At 38.6% G+C, this 22219-nt stretch overlaps 1 protein-coding gene across 1 annotated transcript in view; it reads right to left on the bottom strand.

Annotated features, from left to right (window-relative positions):
- Positions 1-584: 584 nt before the first annotated feature.
- The window catches only part of LOC122321159 (cell adhesion molecule Dscam2-like), a 994286-nt gene continuing 972651 nt past the window's right edge, over positions 585-22219 (bottom strand). Inside the window, exon 14 of the mRNA XM_070278943.1 lies at positions 585-1004. Within this exon, the coding sequence (XP_070135044.1) occupies positions 739-1004 (266 nt within the window). The 3' untranslated portion in view covers positions 585-738. The remainder of the gene's footprint in view (positions 1005-22219) is intronic.

Here is a 22219-nt window from a genome sequence, read left to right as displayed (position 1 = left end):
CCTCTCCGCTATCGAGAGCTTTAGCTTCGCGTATGTCTAGTCGAGCCGCACTCTCTGTCCATATTAATAGTCACTGCTTAGCACCGAACACTGGATGATAACAATGGTTGATCCCAGTTTCATCTGCATGCAGTATAAATAAAATATAATGTAAAATAATTAAATTCTGCTTTTCATTTCCCGGCATCGAAAACTCTCAATGACCAAACAGCCATCATGGGGCACCGGTTAATAGGAACGCACGCGGCTAGACAAGCGGTGCCTTCTGTGTCATTGCCCTGCGCTGGGGCGCAGTCGCCCCACCTAATCTATCATCCGTTTGCTTATGGTAGGAAAATACGAACTACGTCAAGTTCGTTCACATTGCCCACACCCAGGTAACATAATTTTTTATTACATTACCCGGGACAACATTGTTTTTTTGTCAAATGCTTTATAGTTGCTTGTTGTACTTGACCTAAATTTATAAATTGAAATCATTAATTATTACAAATTTTTATTTTTTTTTGTTGTAAATAGATAAGTTTTTTAGTGCATTTAGATATATATTTGGTTTATTAATAAAATACAAATATTGTGCATTTTCCACATTGTGCAGATGTTATTTTGGGTTGTCATAATATATAGTAAGGTGCATTTTAGTTTTTATTAAAGTTATTTACCGGAAACTGAAAGAACTGCGGTATGCTTTACAGTACCAGCTTGGTTTGCAACACAGCACGTATAATTGCCATTATGTCATGAAGACACATTATAAATAGATAATATGCTGGAAAAGGGTGCATACTGATTTATAGTCATCGAGGAAGTCGAATATGGACGCTTTTGATCTGCCGGTATTAACGCATTAATGGTACTAGCTATGCTTTTCCTGATGGGGATATCGTTTTTAAACCACGTTATATTAAATGGTTGATCGCCTTGACTGCTGGAACACATAATTTGTGTCCTCATACCCTCAGTAATTTCTTCTTCGAAACCAAATGGTGATATACGAGGAGGAACTGAGTAAATGGTAAAAAAAAAAAATAATATTAGATTATTTGAATTTATTTAATAATAATAAATCTTACTTCATAACTTGCATGCATTTATTACTTACCATTCGTTTCAAAATATGACTAAATATGGCACATGTTCAGATGAATGGGATTATTAAGTATATTATTAATGGTTTCGTGAATTGTAAGTAATCGCATTTAATCACAAAGAAAAAATTCTGTGAAATGATCAGGGAATCATATTAACATTACATTTTCACATCCTTAAAAAGGGAATTTTAATTGAATCAAAAGTTTGCAACGCAGTAAAGAAGAAATAAAGATGAAAGTGGATGTAGTGGTCGTAGCGTTTTGATATTAACAAATACCGCACAACAAAAAAGAAGAGACTAGAAATTGCTGGCGTGCACGTCCCTGAAGTAATCTTCCCGTATTTTAATAAAATATAAGTAAAAGATACTATTTAAAAGACTTTTAAATTTAGAAATTTTAGACATAAACGAAATTTTAATTAACACAAAAGTTAAAAGTTTATAAATTTTGTTTTTGTTTTTAATTTTGTATGTTTTTTTGACAGTAAAAGTAAGTGTTTATTGCATGCAATTTTTTTGTTAGCCGAAATAAACATCAATATTTTGCAAAGTTAAAAGTTATATTGCCCCTCTCGCCATCCATGAAACAAAACAAAATAATATTGTTACTTGTCAAATTGCTGGCAGTCATTCCTCTGAGCTCTTTATTTTTTGTAATGGTCCGAACAGCTAAAGACAAGGATGAATTATCTAAAAGACTTTAAAGACGAATGAGCAGCGGTGGGCTTATTAGAATTTTTTATTTTGTTTTGTTTCTCACAGTTTCGCATCCGCTTTGCTGGTATTTGAAGCGAATGCGCTTTTGAAAGCTTGCCTCTTGCTTATTTAACAATAGACAACTAAACTAACATAGCTTATCTTGCTAAGCTTCACATACGTGTGTATTTTTTCATTTCGCGGTCTTTCAGAATTTTGGAAATGGCTTGTGCATCAATTAGTGCCCCAGCTAATTCCTGCATTCATTATAAAGCTTAGGGGCCCAGACGACCGAGAGGCGCTCGAGAAACGAGTTTCTAGTCTTTCATGAAGAATATTGAAATTAAAGCGTTTTAGAAAATGCTGGCTACCTATGTACATCCCCATTGATTAGGTTATGTAGAAAACATACACCCAGAATTGTCCTACGATAAGTTCACATAAGGCTTTTAAGTTTATTAGTAAGAGTCTGCTTGTATAAGAGGGAAAATATTAAAAAAATTTTTTGTTTGGATTCTATGCGGTCTTGATAATAATGGAAAAATAAAATAAATAATGGTCGGAAAATTTAAGTTGAGTCTAATAGGACACCAAGATCATTACCCTGAGTTAATTTTTCTAAGGTCCATAGGTTTCCAAGGACCTAATGCCTTAACCATTTTTCTAAGATTTTTAATCCCATAGAGAGAATACGAAGCCTGGGCAAGGGCAAGAACGACAAAAATACATAAGCTTGCATTTTGATCCATTAAGTATAAAATCATTCGCTAAACACCATTTTTGAAAATCTTCAAGCGCTCAATGAGAGTTTCTGCCCACTCCACGCTTTTGGATGGTACCAGTGGTCCTGGTATTTCACCCACTCTTTACAGGCCTGCTCCCTCATTGCGACCATTTCCTTGGAGACGTAAGATCATGTTTCAAATGCTGGATCCTGCGAAGGAAGGCCAAGTGGGAAGATTCTCAAACAGGAAGTAGTACTGACAGCCTGCCAACTTGGGATTTGGCTCGGTTCTTGGTACAAAGGTGCCGTACCCTTGAGACTGTGGATTTGGCCTTAGCTCCACATTAGCGAATCAGGTAAGCCGACATAGGCCATCAAATAATCATTCGTGCATGAGTATGCACTCCTTAATGCTCCGCCGGCTGCGCCAGTATTTCCTGCCCATCACTGCGTTCTGAAGGAATACAGCTCCACTCCACGAGCATTTTAAAAAACAGTGTCAGCATTTTAAAAGAAATGCTCCAACATTCAAAAGGTTTTGGAAGAAGTGTTCGAGGGTGGCAAAGACTCGCACTTTAAATTCGACGATGACAGCCCGTTTACCAAGACTCTTGGATTTTCCTGGGACCCATCTGTTGACATTCTGCTGCTTTCCTTTGAAGCCCTTTAGCCCACCTTCGAACCAAACCGGAAATCTATCCTATCTTCCGTCGCTCTGTTTTAGGACTCGATAGGGTTGATAGATACTGTCGCCACCAGGGCAAAGATTTTATTTCAGAAGCTGTGCAGGGAAAATTTGTCATGGGATGAAAGCCTTCCCCAATCGCTCCCCAATCGAGCGGCTCCAGTTCTGCTTAAGTTTTGGTCAAACTCAGCAAGGAAAGCTGGAAGTCTACGGATTCTGTAACGCCAGCTTGGATGCGTATGGAGTTTGTGTTTATGACTTTATGAGTTTGTGTCCGGGTCTGACTGTCGACTCGACAAAGAGTCGAGTGGCACCCAGACTTTAACGAAGATGCAGGTATCTGGGGCTGGGTTACTAGCAAGGCTAATGGCTGAAGTTGCTGACCATCGGACCTATGACAGAGATAATTATTTTTGGTGTGACTCCTCGGCTTCCCTATCCTGGATTCAAGACAAACGGATAATGGCAAATATGGTCAGATAAAGCTACCAATTTCGTGGATGCCAAGAATGAGCCAAGATGTGGGTGCCAGGATCACCCGACTTATCTTCATGAGTTTTGTCTGCCAGAAACTATCGAGTGGCGGTGTATTCCGGCAGTAAAGCACCTGTTTCAAGCAGTTGGTCCCGAAAATCTTGGTTTCGGGGAATTGAGGACCTTGTAATGCCATGTTTTTATTTTGTTATTGCCTTAATTCATTATTCCAGACCTCTTGTATCGATTTCAGAAAATCCTCCTGACCTAAATGTGCTAGCTCAGGCTCATTTCCTAAAGGTCGGTCCTCCTTCAACATTCATCGAACCTCGCTGCCCTCAACCTTAACGGTCTGGATGGGTGGCAGAGAGTTTTCTTTTGCGACAAGTGTTCTGGGCGCGTTGGAAGAAGGAATATCTTACTCTGTTGCAGCAGCATTCCAAATTGCGCACCCCTGTCCCCGTAATGTCTGTTGGTTCCATAGTAAAAGAATGAAAATGGTGAAGAATTAAAATGTATCCCCCATGAAGTAGACTTTAGCCAGGATCCTGAATCTGATTCCTGGTCGTGATGTCTATGTTGCTGTTGCTCATGTTTCTCAATAGCTGGAAGCCATACGTCAAGATTGGCTTTATATAGATGGCAAGTTATACCCAAAGATTATAGGATTATAGGTTCCAGAGACGGTATTCAGTGAGGCGGCGCGATCTAGTCCATCTTCTCTAGGATGTAACTTTCGATTATTCGACGTGAGTTTAAACATGATTCGATCTGGGTGAGTACCGTGGATAGTTCTTCATAGGTCATAGCAGTGGGTTTGAAGGAATGATACAGATTAGTTTTAACGGCTTTATGTTCGCTTCCCACAGTCCCGCAAAATTATGACTGCGGGTTGGGTTGAAATGCCACGGGATTTCACGGGCACCCACGGGCCCGCGATGTCCGTGTGGATTGCATTTCGAAACTCCTTTTGCCAGATGCAGAGAGTTGTCTGCTCCGGTGAAATTGGTTCCTCCATCTCTGTATAGATGCTTGCACAACAAACCTCTACTTCCGATACAGCGTTTAAGAGCCCAGAGGAAATGCTGAATAGATAGTCCTGTGACTGCTTCTAGATGTATCGTCTTAGTTGCTAAAGATATGAACACTGCAATAAAGCCTTGTAGGTGTGATGTCCGCAAAATCTGGACGTCTTAAAGTAAAAGGCGCCCGTGTGGCTATTCTACATTCTGCCATTGGGCTGCGGTGTTTAGTTCCAAAATCTTGCGAATTCAGTTGAAGGCGAAAGACTTGCAAGGTGCCGGATTTCTTTTAATTCAATATAAAACGATTGATGCATCAGTGCAGAAATAAACTGACAAGGGAATTCCTGTGGTTGAAAGCTGCGCTAGTAACCATCAATCAATTGGGCAGCCAACACTGCACCAGAAAGTTCGTTTCGAATGTTCGAGGAATTGTTAGTGGCGATTAGCGATTAGTTGATATCGTATATCAAATGCTCCATGAACAGTATTGTGACCAGTTCGGATAATTTAATAATACTGGAGTTGCTAATGGGTAGCGTTGTTGTTCGTCGTGAGCGAGTTGACGGAGCACGCGTATGACTGTATACGGGTTTGAAGCAGTGCCAAAAGTGACTGTATTTAGGTTGCACTCGGAAATTGTGTTTTGATCATTCTTCCATAGAATGCGGTGAAATTGAGCATCATCCTAGTGCATGTCGATACAGCGATACATTCGTTGGATATCTGCTGCAAACACGTAACGATGTAGCCTCTATTTCATGATGACTCCTCCTAAATAATTTTGTAGCGGTGGGCCGATGCGCAGGGGATTGTCGTTAAGGGATTTTTCGATCGAAGTGGTACATGATGCATCGTTCTTTGGTCATCGTGCTGTCCTTTACGCCTTTACGACGGCGTGGTGTGGGAGAGTACATGCTGAAAAATACTGTTGACCTCTTGGAGTGATCATGTGATGTTGATTTTCTGCGGTAGTGACTTCAGAGAGTTGCTTGAGGTCAAAATATTTCTTGATGGTGGAGTAACATTGTTGTTTGAGTGTATCGCTTCTGTTTAGCCGACGTTCTAAGAGGTGGAATCTATTAAGTGCGGTTTGATGAGACTTTCCGATGTCTTGTTCCTTGTCAAATTCAGTTTTTAACGGAAGCCGGACCAAAGTATTTTTCATTGGTTTGTCTGGTGCAGGTACCCTGGAAATGTTCTTACACCATTGTTCTTCTGCTGTAAACGTCCTTTCAGAACTGATTTGACCAAGATCGAAGAAACCCTTTAACAGTGCATCCATATTAGTCTGATGGCATCGAATGGTTACCACATTTGCACTTGTTTCATTGATATGGCCAAACACGATCCAATTGAGTGAATTGAGCATTAGAATGCTTTTGAGCACCTTTCCGTAAATATGGCGATAACAAAAATGGTCTTAGATCTAGTCCAAATAAAGCGCCAATGCGGCCTGGCCTGCTAATAGTGGGATCGGCCAAGTGTAATCCGTGAAGATTCTGACAAGTATCCACGTTGACATTGCTTCATGGTAAATGAGAGGTTATCGAGTTGAGGACATACGCTGGTCGCACCAGATGGTGAAATCGAGGGTCCGTACATGAGCTTATGAAGCACTCTGTTCCCAGGCTTTTACAGTTGTCGTAAGTAGTCTAGCGATTAAATGATAGACTGTCCATTGCTTGCTAGAATGGATGTTCGTTCTAAGACGATTGAATTCGTTGATGCATATAGTACGTTAGTTACGTTTAGCGTATGTTTGATCTCTGATGAGTTTCCCTTGAGATAAAAGGTAAGTCGTAGTGGGCATTTATGTGGTGCATGAATCGTAAATGTGGGTTATCATAGCGTTTGATGATAAGATCCCATGCGATCCCATTTGGTGTAAATCTTGGTTCTGCTCTTTAGGCAGTGCACCATAGGAAATTTGACCACTTTTTCTGGCCAAAAACCATTTTTTGAAAGTTAAAGGATTTAAATAATTTTAGCTGCATATCATTCACAATAGATAAATTTTTAATGTTGCATACCAGAAATTTTCATAGATGGCGTCACTGTGAAGAAATCAGCTGTTAAAAACAGCTGTTGATGTTAACATTTACATGAGCTTAGAATTTACGATTTTTTGGTACGGTTTTAAAAACGCGAATACTGAAAGTTTTATGGACAAAATCAAAAGTTTTGAAATAAATACTTTTCAATGTATATGTGTATTATGTGTTTGTGTATGTGAAGTGTCCAAAAAATTGTTTCTTTTGTCCTTTTAATAAAGTTAAAATGTAAGAAGTCTAGCAAAGAAATTTTTAGAAGTAAATCACATTTTTAAAAAGAGATTTAAACTAAATCAAACCGAGTCAAATATTGTAGTTTAGTCCATGTTGTAGATTGTTTAATTTTTCTCATATGAGTGAAATATGAAAATGCACTTCTATGCGCTTTCAAATAAATTCATAATTTAAGGAGGCAACCTCAAAACCTTGAATGTGAATCTGTTAGCTGTGAGACCACTGCAATTCCGATTTAAATTAAAAAAAAATAAGTTTTTTAATTAAAAAAAAAAAACCACACCTACTTTTCCAAAAGAAGACTATGGTTTTATAAAACACTAAAAAAGAACCAAATTGAAATATCTTGCTTAGTTCTACAGCTAGAATGTTATTTTTTAATAGGGCGCGGTGCCACGCCCACAATTTTTTCAAATCTGAGTTCTTTTGACCATATAAACTCAAATCAAAAACTAATATCTAAGTGGGGGTATCTAAGTATCTAAGTAAACTATCTTAAAAAGTGGGCGATACCACGCCCACATTTTTTCAAAATCTTAAATATATTGACCATGTGAACTCAAATCAAAAATCAGAACTCAAATATCTTTTTTCGTTCTTGAGATATTATTTTGGCCAGAAAAAAGGGTCAGTGCTTGCTTGAGGAAATGGAACCTCTGAAGATTTGACAACGCCTGGTTTTGGTGAATGAGTTGCATAAATCATGGAAAGCTGGGCAAACTTTATACTTTGCAGAAAAGTTGAATACTGGCAACTTTGGAAGTTGGACTGTCGAAATAGGGCCGAGCTAGCTTAATAAGTTGAGTTTGGTGAGGCGCAGTTGGAAATAGCGCTTAGTTTTCCGAGACGTGCTGTCGTTTTAAGTTTACTTGAAGTTGGTTGAGCTAATTGTGAAGATCTTTCATTGATTCATTGAACTTTATTTATTTATTCACTTGTTTATTTTAATGTTGTTTATGTTGGTTAGGTTAAAATTACTTCTGAATGGGTCAGCTTTAATCCCCCGTGGTTTATACTCTGACCTTCTCCACCACTCCGATTGCTTTGCTTGCTCTCTTCTTAAACAACAACTTTACAAAAAGGAGACCGAGACAAGTAAAGCTTTGTGGAGATTGAATGCGAAATCTGGGTGGATTCTAAGCTCGTTTTTTTTTTGTTTGTTTTGTTGGTGGTTTTTTGCTTTCGTGTTGCTGTCGCTTGTCGCATACGACTTTTTAACTTTGTGTACTCCACCAAGCTAACCTGGCGTGACGGCTCTTGCAGACCCCGAGCAAGGATATAGATTCCGGTATCCATCAAACGTCCGGCATCCATTAACTCTTACCTTCCCACGATGACCTGGCGTGAGGCGAAGATCATTCAAATGTACGAACCGACTAGAGTCTGCTTGACTTGTGAGATGACTCCGAGGATTCCTTGCTAAGGGCTACCGAATGGGTGGCAGATTTCGGATAGGGAATGGCCTTCACTAGAAGGTGAACTGTGAATCAAGAGGAAGGCCTTCTTCTTCTCGAGGGCTGTCCATGCAAATAAACAGCCCCAGACAGCAGAGTTGGGTATCGCAGAGTTGGAGAACGTGGGACCACCTATGGAGAATAAAAGGAAAATAAAAAATATGGAGCCGGGATCTCCTAAAAAACCCACTAACCTGGGATTGAGGAGCGTCCTTAGGCCAGGGACCTAAGGAAGAGACAAAGGCAACTTGAGATGGGTGAAAGCCGCCCTACTGCGAAACGAAATGTTTCGAGGTCCTTGTTAGGGAACCAGGCCCTTAGGAACCGTTAATGTGGTAGCGTGCGACGACGAGCGATTCGGAGTTATGTAAAACTGCAGTAGGGGGGCTTGGCGAGGTCTAAGAGGGCCCCTGATTTGTTGCGCTGAGCTGTAGGCCCCCAGCGAGGATCTGCATCTCGGCCTGCATCACTGATTCTCTCCAAGCTACAACGTTGCAACCCACACCTTCCCACTACGCACTGACGAGTGGCGAAGTTGCAGTAAATTAGAAGTTCGACCAACCAAACGGTCCTCGTCATAAACATTGACTTTCTAGCTCCCATGGAGACCACTAACGGAGAGCTAAACTTGGGATTTAGTTAGATCATCGTAAAGGGGTATCGATCTGACTCAGGAGGCGATACCACACATACATAGATACATAAAAACATCCCTACTTTTTCTAAGCCCACAATTTACCCAAGCCTGCAATAGCGCTATAAAAATAGCTCTAATAAAAACCAAACAAGAAAGACAGCTGTAAAGAAGTTTCCAGCCTATAACATTGTAGAGAATGAATTCTTATTATTTCAATCGTTATCTATAAATTAATATTAAAAAAAAAAATTTTTTTATTTATACATATATTATTATACCCTTGCAAAGGGTATTATAATTTTGTCTACGGCCCTTTAAAGAATATATATTCTTGATCAGGATCACCTCCTGAGTTGATATGAGCATGTCCGTCTGTCTGTCTGCTTCTACGCGAGTTTAAAGTTTTAAAGCTATCGACTTGAAACTTTTCATACACCCTTCTCTTCTTTTAACGCAGTATATAAGTCAGAACAGCCGGAATCAGCCGACTATATTCTATAGCTGCAATATAACTGATTGATCGGAAATGGTATAACTTTGGTTTTTTTAAAGTTACTGAGTTCAAATTTTATATGAGAGCTACTTTTGGAGCTACTACTTTTACAAAATAATATATGTCAAATTTTAATTTTTATTTTAAAAAACTTTGTTATTATTTTTTATTTGTTTCACAAACTTCGTTTAATCGCTTAAGACTAGTCCGATTGAAGATGACAGGCTTGCTCCCGGAATAAGACAGCAAATTTTTAATTGCCAGATAACCAACAAACCTTGGCTTAAGAGAAATAACACAAAAGGGTACTTGAAGAGTATGAACAATTGCCCTAAGAGATTCTAAGAAAAAGGGACATTTTGCTGATGCAATAGTTGAGTCATTGGTGAAGAGTGATAAGATCGGAAGATCGATCTAATTCGGACTGGTGACGGCGAGTCGGCTCTAATGTTTATGTCTGGCTTAGGCCATGGAATTTATGGGAATGTTTACAAGTAGAGCTTTATGTTTAGTCTGGATAATCTTTCGGGGATCCTCAGAAACGAGTGCGGGGAAATTAGGAGACAAGATAAGAAATGGCATGACGCATTCAGCAGGGGCTACTGCGTTTTGCAAATAATGTTTACATTGCCTATTTGTTGAGGCAACTTATAAGATGGATAAAAAAAAAGGATATACTAAAAAATATTTTTAAATATATAGCTAAGATATTTCTTATGTAATAAAAAATATATTTTTTTAAAACAATGATTATTGTTATGATTTTTATTTTAAAAATCACAAAATAATGATTATTCTCTGAGCAAAAAAATAAAAATCAGAAAATAATCATTATTCTTTGATTGAAAAAACAATCAAAAAATTATCAAAATTCTCTGCTTGGAAAATAAAAATCACATATTAAAAATTATTCTATGATCGAAAAATAAAAATCATAAATAATCAGTATTTTTGATTTTTTTTTTTCGCTCAAAAATATTACTTAATTTATGATTTCGCGCTATGTGATAGATTTTCTTAAGATTTGACTGCATATCTCCTTAAACCACATATACAGGTACCATTTAGTACCATGATTTTTTTACTAACAGCCTTCCGTACCACTAAAAGTTAAGAAAATTGAATCTAAACCTTCTATAAATCATAGAAACAAATTTATCTATAAAATCAAAATCTGAAGCTTTAAGGATCAAGTAACTTTTAATGTAAAAAATCTTCATATTCAGTTTTTTCCAATTTTTAATGGTACGGTAACGGCTGTGAGTACGGCTGTTAGTAAAAAAATCATGGTATATGAAGTCAAATATATAAAAAATCTAATACCCAGATCGAAATCATAAATTGAGTGATATTTTTGAGCGAAAAAAAATAAAAATCAAAAATAATGATTATTCATGATTTTTATTTTTCGATCATAGAATAATGATTATTTCTGATTTTAATTTTTTCGCTCAGAAAATAATGATTATTTTGTGATTTATAAAATAAAACTCATAATGATTACGGTCCCTGATATTTTTAACAAAACTAGCACTTTAGCAAATATAAAATAGAAAGAAAAACCATACAGTTGGTTACTAAACCCTTTGAGCTTTTTTTTTAAATTTCAGTGAGTTTATAAAGCTGGCATGTCTAAATAGAAGGTGCTAATCTTAACAATTAACTCAAGGCTCAAATCCAAGTGTTGGAATGGGACCCTTTTTAAATTTTTGAATTCTAATAAATTGGTTGTTTAGTCTTGTTAGGCAGCGAAAACTGTATTATAAATTCGTATATTTCATTATAGCGGCAGCGGTTTCGGTCGATGACGCATATCTTATCGCTGTAGTCTTATCTGTTCGGTGTATTATCGTTGTATCCATTTGTCCAATGTTCGAGTTTTGCGCATGTGCACCCGGGCGTGCTTCTTATATGCGTGCATAAGCTCCCTGTCCCTAACTCTCTTTCGCCCATGGTTGCACATCCTTTATAAATATGCATTAGCCGCCAAGCACCGGGAGTCTGCACTTGTCATAAGCTCCTCGAGCCGTTCGAACCACCGCCATCGATCCCCCCGCTCCGTTCCGTATATATAACCAAAATAAAGGCATATAAATTCATGGCGTTGATTATTTATTGAACCTAGAAAACTTTCCGGCTACCGAAAACGTTCGTGAACTCAACAATGGTGGCACCGACGTGATAGTCCTAGCATAGGATCGCCAGGCTTTCAAAAATTATTGGCAAGTTTTCCCAGTGACGTAATCAACTGTGAGTTTGCCTGCATTAAAGTTATATTCGGTGCCGGTTTTGCTTATCATGCTGCGATTGCTTGTGTTTCATATCTTGGCACTCTTCTTTGTTATTGGAGCGGATTCTGGGACAAACGACCGATAGAGCGCATGAGAAACTTAATGTTTGCTGGACCGTGCGAAAAAATTTCGCACTGTGTGAGGTCATCCACGATAAGCTGTAAAAGCTCAATTATAAGAACATCAGAAGTCCTTAGCTCTGGGCCTTTATGAATCTTTATAATGCAGTAAATCTGGCAATTGTTCTCCATTACTGCAGTCGATTTATTCGCCGCAAAAAAGATAAAAATTCTACACGTGTTTCTTTTATGGATTTTAAATAAGAAAAAAACCTACTTGAAAACTCGAAACTTTTGAACAAACACAGGTCAACATTCTCGGGCTCTCCAAACAAAGTCAAAAACAAGCATATGTTCCATTACCCAATTTCCGTGGTACACCTAAGAAAAGAAATTCATAAAATTTTGATTTTTGAATATAGTTTCCATTTTGAATTGGAAATATAGATATTTTGCTTATGTTGGCCGTGACGGGTCTTGTAGCTGTGTATATAATTTGGCTAACTTAGACCAAGCTTGGTAAGCCTAACCGAATTACAATTTAGGACGTCACATTTCATTGCTGCACTTTCGACCCGCACCCTCACTACCTCCCCCGCCCTTTTAATCGATCGACTACCTGCACTTGCCGTCTTGTTCGGGACCGAATTCTTGATCGAACTCTCTCGTTTCGCGCTCGGTCGCTCCGTTTATCTTGGTAAAGCGTTGAGCCGCGGTCGGTTTATTATTCTCGCCGCCCCCCCTGACTCTGGATCGTTCGCGACTGAATTTTTACATTAGGTAAGATCTAAAATAAGCATAAACAACTAAAATATCGGTCTTGTTTTTGGAAAAGATTTTTGGTGATATTTTGGTTTCCTAAAAATATCCTAAAGCCTTAAGCTTCCTTCCTATGCAAAGCAGAGTGGAGAGACTTTTGCAGAGAATTTAGGAATAAGTTCAGAGACAGTGATTCGGATATTGATATCTGGGAGCTGAATGACAGCAGAACCCACGCAGAAAAATAATCTTTCGAAGAATACCAATTCCAAGTAGAAAACCTCGTAGTCCGATTAAATACCCCGATTACAGAAGAGTCGTTGGTAAAGCTTTTTATCAGACACGCCAAGCACATCACATCGATATGAGCTTATGCACTTGTACGTGCCCACCTTTCCACAATTAAGGGCGGGGCACACATGAGCAGTTTTGTAGACAGATGCGACCTCAAGCAGGGAGAAACAGCTTTCATCAGCGCCCGATAGTTTCGCAATTGGAACCAGACGTTGATGATGAAGATTTGAGTGAAGTGGCGGCAATTCAACGAAAGCAGTTGAAGTGTTGGAACTGCGACAAGCCCGGACATCGCTTCGACGACTATCTCAATGCCTGCATTATCTTTTGCTATAGATGCGGTCAAAAGATGCTTTTGCGGGGCAAAAGACACTTACAAGCCCCGATGTCAAAAATGCAACCCGTGAAGGCAACGTGGCATCCAAGACAATAAAAAACTATAAAAGTACTCAGACAAAACTTACGATAAGTCTGTCTCCGCTCAAAGGGAACACAAACTTAGTGAAATATTAGCGGAGTTTGAAATGCAGTTCAGGCCCTATCATATTCGCGAAGCAAATTATAAGGCAGCAAGAGAACGGGTCCTAGGGAACTTCAACTCTTCGAAAAGAAGAACACAGAGATTTTGGAGGGAAGCTCAGACGTGTCGGCAAAAGTTAGTCTCGGCGATAATTTTGAACTCAGATAGCAGGCTTTATACAGTGATTAAAATAGAGAAGAACCGATACCTATCGTTACTGGACTCAGGCGTGTCCATAAGTTGCGTAGGTGGCAAAGCAGCTATTGAATTGGCAAAGAATTTGAAAGTGCGCAAGTGCTCAGATAGGATTAAAACAGCTAACAACGCATTATGCAATGTCACGGGAAAAATCATAGTTTATCGGGATCTTAGAAAATCGATAGATTTTTTTGTAATCCCAGATCATAAGCAAGACGTCTATTTAGGCATAGAATTCTGGCGGGAATTCGGATTACTAGATAAAATTGTGGGACAAGAGCAATTAGTATCGGAAATTGCGGGAGACAGAGAGGAGTCAAAATGTGAAGTTCCCGAAACTCACGCACTTTCGACTAAACATATGACAGATTCGACAGATGCTAGATTTAGCAAAGTTACCCTCCTATAACAGAAAATGTTTAGGGAGAACACCGTTGTTCAAACATAGCATTGATGTTGGTGATGCAATGCCTGTCAAGCAGCGACATTTGCCGATCTCACCAGCAAAAGAAAAATGATGTTTAAAGAAGAAGTCAAGAGTCTATAGAGCAGCAATTGCGTTCTTTTTAGAAAGGGACCCAAGGTTCGTTTATGTTTAGATTCCAGGGAAGTAAAGAAATTCGCGATTAAGGATGCGTATTCACTACCTCAAGTGGATGGCATACTTAGTCGCTTGCCACCAGCTCGCTACATTAGGGGACTAGATATGAAACACGGCTGTTATGCCCAAACACAGCCTTCACTATTCCCAACAGACCATTGTATCAGTAAAAAGTAATTCCTTTTGGTCTTTGCAACGCGGCTCAAACTCTGTGCAGAATTATGGACATAGTTATACCACTAACCCTGCGCACGAGATTATTCGTAGCAAGATTTCGAATCACATCTGAAACTACTCGAAGAAATCGCAAGCCATTTGCGAAAGGCAAACCTGACAATTTATATAGCCAAGTCGAAGTTTTGCATGACTGAGATAAGATATTTAGGATATGTCACTGGGCACGGCGAATTAGAAGTCGACCCATAAAAGGTCAGTGCGGTTGAGAACTTTCCAGTCCCCAACTCCATGAAACAGCTGAGACGATTTCTCGGATTATCAGGGTGGAACAGGCGGTTTGTGGACAACTACGCTACAATCGCGACCCCACTGACAGACCTTCTTAAAAAGAACAAGAAACTCAAATGAAATAAGCATGCCGACGAGGCATTCTAGACGCTAAAGCAGATGTTGACGTCGTCACCAATTCTGTGGGCGCCCGACTTCCAGAAACAGTTCATTTTATTATGTGACGCCAGCCTGTACGGACTAGGATGTGTGTTGGCGGAAAGGAATGAAGACGGCGTAGAATTGCCTACAGCATACATGTCTGAAAATTTGTCGGAGGCCCAACGCAACTATTCCGTTATGGAGCTAGAATATTTAGTGGTTATAAAAGGAATAGAAAAGTTTAGAGCCCTATATTACAGGGCAGGATTTCCAAGTCGTCACTGATCATGCCGCACTTCGGTGGCTTTAGGATTCTCAGAAAGACTTGAGAGGTCGTTTGAAAAGATGGGCTATGACGTTACGCGGACCCAAATTAAAAATAGAGCACCGCAAGAGATTGTCGCGTCGCGAAGAAGGAACAATAGATGAGATAATGGATAGTGGACCTATTATTGACTTAGATTCCAAAGAGTTTAATTCAGCGCAAAACAAAGAGTTACGAGAACAGATCAGAGCTAATCAAGACAGGTTACCGGATTTTAAGATCGTCGTCCAGTTTGTTTACATAAAGACAGAAACATCAAGCGGAGATGAAGTGCAAAAACAACAAGCGTGGAAACTGTACGTTCCAGTCAACTTAGTTGACGACGTTATATCGCGAGATCACAATCCTCCCGATTCTGCTCACATGGGCATGGCCAAGATGGTCGAGAAGCTAAAGCGATATTTATACTGGCCAGGGATGGTTACTCAAATTCGGGGCTACGTCTCTGAGTGCCCCGTTTGAAAAACGAGCAAGAGTGCGAACACCATATTGAGACCACAGTTAGGGAAACCCACAGTATCGGAAAGACAGTTTCAGAAATTTTACATTGATTTGCTAGGACCTTACCCTAGGGAAATATAGGATTGTTAATCATATTGGATCATAATACGAAATTTCATTTCCTACAGCCTTTGCGGAAGTTTACCTCCGATAGGATCTGTGCCTACCTAGAGAGACAAGTGTTTTATAAATTTGGTGTTCAATTTTAACAGACAACGGATCCAAATTCAAGTCAGGTCAATTTAAAGAATTTTTAACTCGGCTTGGAGTCAAGCACATATTCACAGCAATTTATTCGAACGTGTAAACCGATCTAAACTAGCAGCAATTAGGGCGTACATAGATAGCGATCATACAAACTGGGATTCAAACATCGTTCAGATAATGGCATCCTTAAGGGCAAGTGTGCATCGGAGTTTTCGACGTATTTCCTATGTTTTGGTCAGAACATGATTGTAGACGGACGAGATTACGAGTTCCTGAGGAAATTTAATTCTTTAACCGACGATGAAGCGTTGAAACACCGGACTTATTATTGTTATTATTGAAAGCGAAAGAAAGAATAAATCAGCGTCATGAAGCAAATGTCAAAATTTACAATTTACACAGTCGCTTCATAAAGTCGAAAGAAGGAGATACAGCGTATGAACGTAGCTTTACGCAAAGCAGTGCAGCGAAGAAGTTCAGCAGTAAGCCCAATTTATTACGAATTAGTTGGCGACATGGAGAAACCCCTAGGCGTCTACCATTTGAAAGATATCAAAACATAATAAGGCAGATAGCAACCTACAGGACCCTTTTCAGTTAACGCGTCCTTCGACGAGCTTCGGCTTTATTAACTGTGGTTGTGGGGTCCAAAGGAAAATCGGTTAGTTTTAGTCGCTACGGCAGTCGGAAATGCTTTAACCCAAAGGTAGGGTGTCGAATTCAGTAACAGGAAGCGCGATATAGACGCCTCGCTCCGACTCAAAGATGTACGATACTAACTCTCTCTTTCTGGCGTGCTCAATGTGAGAGCACTGAGAGCCAGATATAGAGAAGATCAGTTCCGTTACTGGAAGTGTTGGAGATTTTCACGGTCACGTAGCAGCGAATGTTAGCCTAGATGTTGTCGTCCGTTTGAATTTGCGATCGAAAGGGAACAGACTCATCGAAATATGTGGAATAATCTGTGAAAAATCATAAAGAAACAGCAGCCACGTGCCCAAGTAGTTGGCGTATTGGTCTATAGTTATAGAGCAAAGACCAGAAGTTAGCCTCGCGCACGCCGCACGCCGCGTGGCGCGTTCGCGCTTTCCCATATTTGCAACGGTGTGGCAAGTGGTCACTGGCAAAATACAAAGGCAACCGGTCGGTAGAAGGAAGAGGCGTAAGGTGGAATAGAAGAAGGATAGAGAGTTAGAGATCACGTGGAAGAGGAGCCGAGTACATGTTCAAACTAACCCCAATCTGATGACGAAAGGTGTGTATCGGCGTCCAGCATTGATCCCAGCACTGGCCAAGCGAATTATCACTAGGATAAGAGAAGTTTAATACGTTTGATTAATTGGAATTTAGAATTAAGAATTTAGAAGAGACATTTATCTAGGTTAATTTATATTTTTATTTAGTATGTAAATGTAACTGCACATGCACCACACAGCCAACTCATTCCTTTTAACAGGAATCGGCATCTCCGATGGGAAAACGAGCGTAAGTCCCTAAAAAAACAAACGTTAATGTTTAGCTCCATATATTTATAAGTGAATGCGGTGACTATCGGTGTGGCAGGTAGGCTAAGATAACGTAAGATGAATACAATTTTGGAATTTTACTTTTTCTTTTGAATATTGAATTATAATTTCGATATTCTGTTATGGCGATATTCTGTTATGGTTAAATGAAGTTTATTTTGAAGTTAATATTAAAGAGAGCACATATTACAATTGAATAGACGGTTCTTATTTGGGTCTGTTGCTTTTGTGATGCGGTTTTCAGTTACCTCCGAAGTCGTTTGAATTTGTAGAGAACATTGTATAAGGGACACCCAATAGATCCATATCGAGGTATCAAGGTAGGGAGGGTAAAGAAAGGGGAGCGAACGACACATTAGCCACCCTGGTCAAACGATAGTTTCTCTGTCCCTAAATACAACCCGACGTCTGTCCGTTTCCAACAGGTCCCATTTCAACTATGTGCTCGATCATTAACAAACAGTGAAGTGCAGTTCAATAATTATTAGAGTAGAGTGGTGTTTTTTAGGAGACAAGGAAGCCCCCCACCGTTCCGACGAGCTTAGAACCGAGCAACGCCAGAAGTGCACAACACCGAAATCTCCTCTACACCGTGGGTAAAGACTACCGTCGATTCCAGGGTGAATGCCGACAGTAAGACCATTCGCAGCCAGACTTCCTTCATAAATATGGTAAAGCGGAAGGGAAGGACAATGAGGGTTTTTAAGGGCCCATTCGACAATTGATTACTGCTTTTACCAACTGCACACTACAATAGGAAAGCTAACTTCGGGTGGAGCCGAAGTTGATATACCCTTGCAGTTGAAACCGGATATATATCGCCAAAATATAATATAGTTGGCCGAGCCTTATGAGAATATCATAATATAACCAAATTATTACAATACAAAACCAAAAAAAGTCCCAAGCTTCTAGATTCAAAAAACCAAAGTTTAAATTTTTACCAAATACCATTTCCAATCGTCTAGTTATATGGCAGCTAAAAGATATAGGTGGCCAATCGTTATGAAATTTAGTAGGTCGGATTAACTGACGAAAGATAGAATCTGTTCGAAGTTACAACTTTGTATCTTCAAAAACATGGAAGTTGGGTCATTTCCGATTACTTAGTTATATGGCAGCTATAGGATATAGTCGGTCGATCCTTATTAAATTTGGTAGGTCGTATTACTTTAATAAAATAGCAATCATTAAAAACATACAAAATCAACTCTCTAACTCTTAAAATACAGGAGCTATAGCATTTCCGATCAATGAGTTATATTGCAGTTATAAAATATAGTCCACCGATCCCGGCCGTTCCGACTTATAAACTGCGTGCAAAGAAAAGAAGGGTGTGTGCAAAGTTTCATGTCGATAGCTTTAAAACTGAGAGACTAGTTCGCGTAGAAACATACAGACGGACATGCATATATCAACTCAGGAGGTGATCCTGAACAAGAATATATATAATTCATAGGGTCGGAGATGTCTCCTTCAATGCGTTGCACACTTTTGACCAAAATAATAATACCCTCTGCAAAAGTAAAAAAATATAATAGAATTTTCCGACTATATTATACCTGGTACTCATCTCTTGCACCCACAATTTACCTTTTAAGTTTTAACTTTAACGGCATGGATTCTCAGCTATTCATTTTTGTTACATAATTTTTCGCTTGGGCAAAACAACAACGACAAATTTATGGCCATATTACCGATTTAGTAGCGATAGAGACTAGAGACTATAAAGGGAAAGATCTGAAATCTACTTGATTTTCTCAACATATTTTCATATGCTTTGAAGAATTTAGGTATGATATTTCAGGTGTTTTTTCAAAGGTACCCAGGCTATGAGGGAGAAAATTCTAAATTCCTCAAATACAGACGCCATCGTTACTTGAGAGTAAATGGCAGAATCTATGGATCAGCGATGCAAGACGTTGGACGCCATGGACGAGGCCATGGCCGAATGCAGTACATAAGAGTAGACCGTCTTTTATAACTTCTAATGCAACTCCCTCTGCTTGTACTTTATGCACTAACAGTAGTGTTTGCCTGACCAAATTTTTTTCAAAGCTACTTTGAGAGCCGCCTTAGTGAGGCTTTGGCCTAACAAGCCGGGTTCACAAGGGGATAAAAGTTCCAACTAGTTCCAACTTTCCATAAGGATGTAACAAAAAGCCCAAGCTTAAACTTACCGTTTAGATTGTCAGCTCCGCCAGTTTTGAGAAATCGAAGACTATTCTAAGCCTATAGTTAAACAGACAAAGAAGGAGTTAAATTGCGAGGCGCGAGGGGAGGGGACAGAAAAGTTTTCTGAAGAAAGAAATACACTATGCGATGAAAAGTTTTCATAGGACCAAAGTCTCCCTTAAGCTCTCCACTTTAATTGGGATATGATTGGTTGCAGCTGTGCCAGAGTGCCGCGTTTTGAGATCACTTGGTCACTTACATCAACGTCGGTGGGCTTTGGGAAGTGGTTGTCAAGATCGCCAAGCATTATTTTTACCGACTGTGGGATCCTCAGTGCTTGAATTGGTGTTGTAAATCGCTTCTTTGTCACATTGGTGCTGTCACGAACAAATTGACGACCATTAACGTCTTTTTCAAAAGATCCTGCAGTCCTTGATGCTCTAACGCCCGCGCATTTTTCAACTAGAAGTCTGTCAGTTAGCTTTATCGAGCCTGATGCCATAACTAATACACCGCTTTTATTTATTTAATTCGCAATTTTATACTGCAATTTTTTTATGTTCCAGTTTCATATAAAAAATTGCTTAAAATAATTCGTTTGCCATAAACTTATTTCTATTCCAAAATATCGTTTTTAATAAAATGAATAAATGTGTTTTTTAAACATAAGTAACAATCATAACAAACAATGATTTTTGTTTTTCAAAAATTGTTTACAGTAAAAACAGAAAAAACAGAAACTCTTTTATTGCACTGCGCAAACGCGTTCCTCTTCGGCTTTATATTTATAAACGAAAAATTTCTCTTCAGAACTAACTTTTGTTTAACAGGGGTTTTCTTCCTGTTGTAGATTGGGAGGGTCTTGGGTTTTTGGTAACCTCTGCCAGTAGAAAATCTGCGTTTGGCAGATTTGCCAGTTCGGTATCGTGGGTTGAAAATTTCAAGTTGAAGCCGTTTCTTTGGGTTTCTGAGTCTCTACAATTTTTCTTTTATGTCTCTTTCATTGAGATATCTAGCGCGGAATTTATTTATTTTAATAAATCATGTACCAAATTTATTTATTTTTAGATTTTTAAGTCAATAAATGTGTCCCCATTTTCTCCATGCTCTAAAAATGGTTGAACGACTAGTGGACTGGTTCATTTTGATACCTAACATACTTTACAGAAAAAAAATTTCAGAAAAAACAGCAGGTTTTCGGACAACAATGTAGAAACAAACAAACAATGTAGAAGTAACTTTTTAATGCTTGTGGTTTAACATCTTTTTGGTTATCTTTGTTCACCATAAATGCTTTGTTTATATAAAAAAAAACATTCTTTAAGTTTTTTAGGAGCTTGTGCAAAATACGTTCGCTCAGTTTCGTACTCGCAATTAAAAACTGGAAATGAAAATAATCTTCGGGCAAAGCCGAAGTTGATATAGGCTTACAGTTAAGATCGCATATATATCGTAAGTTGGCTGATCCTAATAAGATTTTCGTTATAAAACAAATTTCTTAGAACACAAAGTTTAAAAAACGGACAAAACTTTTGTTAAGAAATATAAAGTTGGTTCATTAAATTGGAAGTTGCTTCGCTGGATCGTTCGCTGGACGGCTGATTTTAATGAAATTTGGTATGTTGGATCCAATTTACCAAAAATTCATTAAAAATTCCAGCTCTCTACCTTAAAAGACACCAAAGTTATGTCTACTCCGATCAAGTAGTTATATGGCAGCTATAGTAGGCCGATCTGGGCGTTCCGACTTATACATTCCGCGCAAAGGAAAAAAGGGTGGGTGCAAAGTTTTTGAGTCGATAGCTTAAGAATGAGAGACTAGCAGACAGACAGACGCACAAAATGATATCAACTCAGGAGATGCCTCCTTCATTGCGTTGCGCACTTTTGACCAAAATGATAATACCCTCTGCAAGGGTATAAATATTTATCATTCCTTTTGGAGAATTACTGACAAAATTATAGACGCATTATTTTAAAAGATTAAAAAAAAATTCCATATGACGATAGAATATAGTCAACTGAACCCACCCTATCTATTTAGCAGGTGAGGTTGGGAGGCAGGTTGGCAGGTGTTGGGAGATTTCTTCTTTAATGCGTTGCTTTTATTTAATTCTTTTAAATACAAATTATAACACCCTTCCTAATTAATGTGTTTGACATAATTTTTAGATAACACAATAAATGCAATATTCAATGTATAGTAAATTTTATTTATTTTATCTTTATTGGATGTAGCATATGGTTTCTAGAATTAGGTCCGTAATAGTTTATAGAGTACAGATATTAACAAAGAAATAAAAAAGTTTTTTTTTGTGTTTGGACTGTTTTATGTTACTAAAAACAAAAAACCCAAACTTGTATCGCACTCAGTAGCTCAAGCTAGAAAAATGTATAATATACGTATTAAATGTTAAGTGTCCGACCTTATGATAATTTATTAAATTCATTCATAAAAACATTAATTTTTTTTCATTAAGAAATACATATATTTTAAACTTTTGACTACGTCAACGTATATAAATACTTTTTTATATAAATGAGATAAAAATATGTACCATTTACTTTAAGTTGAGCAGAGTGCGTTACGG

This window comes from Drosophila bipectinata, chromosome 2R (genome assembly GCF_030179905.1).
Source record: "Drosophila bipectinata strain 14024-0381.07 chromosome 2R, DbipHiC1v2, whole genome shotgun sequence".
Classification (NCBI taxonomy): domain Eukaryota; kingdom Metazoa; phylum Arthropoda; class Insecta; order Diptera; family Drosophilidae; genus Drosophila; species Drosophila bipectinata.
This window is presented reverse-complemented; position numbering and strand designations above follow the sequence as displayed.